At 49.6% G+C, this 6243-nt stretch overlaps 1 protein-coding gene across 4 annotated transcripts in view; it reads right to left on the bottom strand.

Annotated features, from left to right (window-relative positions):
• Positions 1-1682: 1682 nt before the first annotated feature.
• Positions 1683-6243, bottom strand: part of Rassf2 (Ras association domain family member 2) — a 35672-nt gene continuing 31111 nt past the window's right edge. For all 4 annotated transcript variants that reach the window (XM_055608480.1, XM_055608416.1, XM_055608563.1 and 1 more), the window contains exon 11: positions 1683-4576. In XM_055608480.1, the coding sequence (XP_055464455.1) occupies positions 4507-4576 (70 nt within the window). In that variant the 3' untranslated portion in view covers positions 1683-4506. The remainder of the gene's footprint in view (positions 4577-6243) is intronic.

The following is a 6243-nucleotide window of genomic DNA, read 5'->3' as shown; positions in this document are numbered from 1 at the left end:
ATCACTTTAAAGAGAAGACAGCAATGGTGATTTCACCCAAGTTCTGTTTTGACTCGCGTCTTCTTATCCGTAAGCATTGCCGTGGCTTCTTCGGTGCATCCCAGACTTGCTGGTGGGTCTGGTATGGTAGTCAGGGAGAGCTCAGGAGTGAAAACCGCAGCACGTGAAACAAACAACACGAAATGGAACCTTTCCGCAAAGCACAGCATGTGCCGCCAGTTCCCTCGCAGGTTGCTAACGTTTGCTGGACAGTCTCAGCATTCCTGCTTTGATGAGGCCAACAGCCTGCCCAGATCCCAACCACTTGTCTCTTGTCTCTGTGACCAACACCCTGTGACATGCAGTACAGAAGTCTTCTGCGTTTGGGGAAAACATCGTTAAAATCTCGTCTTGGTTGTTTTCTTGTTCTAGAGAACAAGGTATGGTAATCATTTCTCCTTCATGGCCAGGTCTCCCAGGAACACGTTCCAGCTTTATAAACCAACCAACCATTCTCCCCTCTGCATTCGTCAGAGCTCTCCAGAGAAACAGAGCGGATTGTGTGTGTTCGTGTGTGCCTGTGTCTGTGTGTCTCTCTGTGTGTGTGTGATAAACACTTTCAACCCATTTGTTGAATCCAATGATGTGGCGTCTTCGGATAGAAAGGTCTGGGTATATTTACATACACACTCACAAATGGAGGAACTGTTTTAAGAACTTAGGACGGGATATTGTGGGAGCAGCTTTAGTGTGAACACGTTCTCAGGCTCCGGGGCAGCGTGTGTACTTGGCACACACAAGGCCGAGTTCATTCCCAGCACCAAAAGACAAAAACAAAAAACAGTAACAACAAAAAAGGGCAGAATACATACAACTCTACCACGTTTTCTGTCTTGCTGTGTGGTTCCCTCTGTGATAACCTGGTACAGCACAGGGCTCCCATTGGGAACTGACTTCGTGCCTGTAGACCTTACAGGCTCCAGAATACGAGCTACAAAGGCCTCTACTCTTTCTAAGTTTCCTGCTGTCTTGTGTCAACACTAAATGGACTGAAAACATTATAGGTAGGTCTGGACACATTCGAACCAGAAAGCCGGGGGCAGGGCAACTGGCCCAGGGGCTGAGCTAAGCAGCCTCACTCACAGCTGACCGCTAGAGGCAGAGCTCCCCTCCTCAGACCCACAGACCAAATCACGGGGACTCTAAAGGTGCTTTATTTAAATAAGGTCTAAGTCAAGTACATTTAAAAAAAAAAATTAAAAGGTTCCCCACCGAGGCAAGTTATGACAAAGGAAGAAGAGACTCCACACAAGAGGGAAAACTGAAGAAACGCTGGAAGAAACCTCAGAAACCAGCAGCCTGGAGGCTGAGGCTCCTCAGAAGTTCACAGTTTAAGCTCTTCTGTGCTCAGTTCAATGGGAGTAGAGGCAGGAAGGGAGGTGTGACCCAGGATACTGCACTTCCGGTCATGTCTGAAGGAGGGACGTCGCACCCGGCTTATTCTCCCCTAGAGCAGCCCTCTCATCTGGCAGAAGCTAGGCTTCACAGAAACCACCTATGTAAAAAAAAAACCTTCAAAACAGTGCTGCGGGAGTGAGCTAGGGCACAGCCTGTCTCCTCCCTCACGCTGGGAAAAGAGAACGGTGCAAATATTTCTTCCCAAAACATCAACATGTCTCAGACCGACATCTTGGCCTTGGGCCGTGGCATGGTCCTCCTGAGGCTGTCTCACCCCATCCTGGGCTTCAAGCTGCACTTGTCCAGTGTGTCAGCAGTATGCCCGTCCCCAGTCCCATGGGCAGGCTGGCGTTTGTGCTTTGAATCATCACCTCCCCACTAATGTGCTCAACCGAGGTGTGCTTGATTTCATCACCTCACTCGGATGGACCGAGTTCCTCACCTTGTAACATAAGACTTTACAGGGGGACAAAGAGTTCAGATGCCACCAAACCGCTTTTCACAGGTTGGATTAGCCCTCCCCTCCCCCAACATTCGTTGGTCTTTTATTCCTCAGGATTTCAAGTTCATTGCACACAATTACATAAACCGACACCAATTGGTCTTGGAGTTCAAAGCTTCAAGGCCAAGAGAGACCAGTGAGAAAATCCAGTTGGCCGCTGTAGAGGTCTGAGCAGCTGCAACTATTTCAAAAGTTCCCAAAGTTCATGTGGCATTTGGTGCTGGAGTCAGAAAACAGGCCCTAGGTCTCCGAGTGAACCCTTTACCACTGGACCACACCCTAACTGCTCTCTTCCTACCTTCCTTCCTTTCACTCTTCCTTCCTTCCTTTTTTTTTTTTTTTTTAAATTGTGCTACTAGAGATTGAAGCCTGCTTCTCACACACTTGCTAAGAGTGAGTCATCTCCCCAGCCAAGTTTCCTGAAATTCTTGGTCAGTTATTTGGATGTGGGAGGTGGTCTCTAGGGGATGCTCCAAGATGGATTAGTGGACCTGTACCCCCACTCTCCTCATGAACCCCACACTTTAAAAAGCCATGCACCTTGGCACCACCTCCTTGGAGTGCTGGGCAACCTGACACTCTGCAACAGTCACACATTAACACGATCACAGGGAAATTTCATAAACCAGAAATACTTTCCCAGAAAGAGTGTGCTCTATGGGAAGCCCCCAAGCTTCCAAAGGAGAATTGTGGGACAATGCAGGCTCTGAACATTCAAAAGAAAGATAACTAGAAGAGAAATGACCCAAATCAAATTTCCTCAAACATTTGCACCCACAAAGCTGCTCTTGGTGTGTAAGAAAGGACCCTGATGAGTCTTGTGTGTGATTATAAGGTAAGCTGCCACCCCGTCCCTAGTTCTGTGCTTTGCTGGTGTCCGCAGGAGTGTATGATTGAGACTAAGACTCTGTTTCCATCCCTCTGATCCTGAGATGGATGGTGGTGCTGGCCTGTCAGAGGAGCTAGGTTGCTAATTGATACCCAGCAAAATAGCTGACAATAAGCCATCTTTTTGAAAGCCCACAATGAGACCACAGCTGTGAACCTTCTAAGGAGGGTGGAGGACAGTGACAAGAAACAGGTCTGCTGGCAGAGGTCCTCCTTCCTTACAAGGCACGCTGGTCAGGGTCCCTCAGTCCCTTAACTGCTAGCACTTCCTTGAGAGCAAGGAGGAAAGAGCACCCCACTATAGCATGGCTCAGAGATGCCTGAGTTACAATTGCTCATCTTGCGTGGTTGGGTTTTGTAGACCAGCACCAAGCCCCAGCTGGGCATCTTGTCTGGCCTCAAATGGTACAAGCCATGCATGACGGTATCTCTAACGAGGGGGTACAAGGTCTTCGCTGCCCTTTCTGCCAATGAGGCTGGTTCAAAAACATCAACAGCAAGGCTTCTCAGAAGCTAAGTGAGCACTGTCCTCTCTGCCCACACTGATGGGACTCCCCAAAGAGCTTCCCTAATCCCCGCTGAATCAGCAACAGGGCACACCTTCATTCTTGGAACCCATCGCCATGTATAAGGTGAAGGAGCTTGCAAGTGTGTGTGTGGGGGGGGTGCTCTAACTGATGTGACAGCGGGCTAGGCTTGAAGGCACCTGCCGACTCAGCTGGTGGCTTCCAACCTTCCCTTCAGTCTGCCAGTACGTGAAAACCTTTGAATGCCATTTATCCTGGGACACACCTGGCCCGGGCACATGAGCAGGTCAGAATTATATGCACCCCAGGCACTTCCGCTTCAGAAGGCCTTTCTTCAAGCCAAGGAGGAACCCCCAAACTGGAGTGGCAGCTAAGACAGCAGAAACACCCAGAAGTGTCAAAAAAGCCAAGAATGAAGACAGAACCCATTCTTCCCACATAGGAGAGGACATTCACTGTGCTTTCTACAATGATAACCTTTCCAGTGCAAAAACTCACAGACTCATTGCATCTGCCCCGAGGTGATCTCACTTTCCCACTTCACTGGGCTTGCCCCAAGGCCATGGGGCCGTCACTTCACTAATTTCCAAGAATCTCACAGTCACCCATCCTTCCCTGCAAACGAGAAGGATCTCTGCTGAAAACCTTCAGAAACTCCAAACACTGAGCCTGCAGGATCCTCTTCCCTTCCAAACATGGCAGGTGTGTGGGGCTGACGTTGGCACTGAAGGAGGCACAAGGCCTCGGTTACCCCCCTGTTCTTCCCGTGAAGGAGCAGTATGTGTGCCAGCCTTATGGCCCCTGCTGGCTGCTTGGGATTGAACTGCATGTGAAAACATCAGGGAGGCACCTGGCCATCGTAAGTACACACGCACAGACACGCGCACACACACACACTCAGGTATGTGAGAACACGCTGTGGGTCCTCCTTAGAATCAAAGTCCTTGAGAATGAGGCAAAAAAGAGCAGGGATCCAGACATGGGGAGCTGTCTGCGGCTTCAGCAGACTCCAGGGAGTGGTGCTGGCTTTTAGAGGGGCGCAGAGGTTCGTGTGGAGACATTTCTGTAGAAGGACAGCACCTAGCTTCCCACAGGTCTTCCCAGGTCAGCTGCAACCCCTGGAGTGCCCAGATTCCCCTTCTTTCCCACGGTTCACATGGTCTCGGGGGTCTCTGCTATCTCCTCTAGCCTTTGCCGGATCATCAGCCGGAGCACAGTGTACCTGGGGACAAAAGCAGCCCGAAGTTGGTGGCAGTCTCCAATACAGCTCTTGCGCCCTTCCTGCCACCCAAGCAGCCACACTGGAGCCCAACCAGCCTGCTCCTTCGTGCTCACCATTGGCCTCTCTCACCCCCTTCACCAGGATGACAGGAAATAAAGAGGTCAATCCCAAATTAGACTCTTTCACTATGGTTGCAAAGGTTGGCCAGAAACATGAAGATACCAACAAGCAGCAGAGCCAGGTTCATCGAATGCTTGCTATGCTGGGGTACTGTGCACAGCACTCTGTGAAGGTACTGCGCACAGTATTCCACATGCAGGGTATCTCATGGATCTTCATCAAGGCTGGAACACACACAATTACTAGTATTTCACCTTTTAGGGGAGCCTATCAAAATGGCAGCCTCGTATGGATCCCCCTATACCTGTGCCTACTTTTGCAGAAGAGGCCCTAACAACTACCAAGCACACAGCCTCATGGCTGGTGTGTGGCATTCCTGAGCTGTGGCACTGCAGATGCTGGAGGTGGCATCGGTGGTACAGGGGCCAGGAGGCAGACTCCTCAAGCTCGGAGTTTGCACTATGTAGCAAAACCTATGTTCAATAAAATGTCAGCTACTGTCATATTAATTATTGAGAGCAGCAAATATAGGTTTGGGTTTACTCTCCATCCCTAGATTAACTGATTTCCATGATATCCACAAAAGGAAGTCTATCCTGTGACTAAAATGAAATAATCAATTTCTCTCAGAAAGAAGCTTTGCTCAACTCTTCAGCCCAAAGAAAGTTTCTAGAAGAGATGCATCAAAAGGACGGAAGGACAGGAAGGATTTTAGAGTGGGTGGCTCAGGCCAGCTCTGCCTCACGAACACCACCTTCCTAAGATGCCCAGAGCCTCTGCATCTTCAGCATTCTTTGCCTGAAGCCCCAGGACCTGTGCTGACCCTCAGATGACCTCCAGACTTTGTCCTCAAATAACCTCAGGCTCTAAGCCTCCTCTGAGGGAAAGCCAGCTTCCTGCCGGGAGCTTAGTCATACAGCTGAGGCGGCACCATGCCATCCTTTGAATGCGCCTCCTCCCGAAGGTTCCTGTGTCTGGAGCTTCGTCTCCATGTGGTGATGTCGGGTAATAGCTGAATGAATATAGCCTCACAAGACTCCAATTAGTTCTTAAAATAACAAGCTGTTATGAAAAGCTCAGCCCAAGTCCCTCTATAGCTTCCTGTCTCAAATGTGGTTATCATTGTCCTGCCATCTGCCGTAAGGCCCTCAGCAGAGCCAAGCAGAAGGGCCGTGCGTGCTCTTGAACTGTGAGCACAAATTTCATTGTGTGCTAAATAAATCCCTTTTCCTTTTAAATTACCCCAGCCCGGCGTCTTTGGTTACAGAACAGACAATAGACTAATATGCAGGAGAAACTGACCTCCCTATTTCTAAATCCAGATTCCAAAGAGATTTTAAGCCAACACATTCCTTCCCAGAGCTCTTTCATAAAAGGATAGGAAAAGATATTTTGATATCTCTTCTCCAAATAAGCAGCTGACTCAAGAAGCAGGAAAACAGAAAACCAGTGCTCATGTCCCTTTCTGAGATCCCCGTCTGTCGGTGGGCAAGCCCCCTGGTGCCCCAGCCTGCGCCCCAGCCTTCACCCCAGCCTGCATACAGCCT

Source organism: Psammomys obesus, unplaced genomic scaffold, assembly GCF_907164565.1.
Source record: "Psammomys obesus unplaced genomic scaffold, mPsaObe1.curated_primary_1811, whole genome shotgun sequence".
NCBI classification, from domain to species: domain Eukaryota; kingdom Metazoa; phylum Chordata; class Mammalia; order Rodentia; family Muridae; genus Psammomys; species Psammomys obesus.
This window is presented reverse-complemented; position numbering and strand designations above follow the sequence as displayed.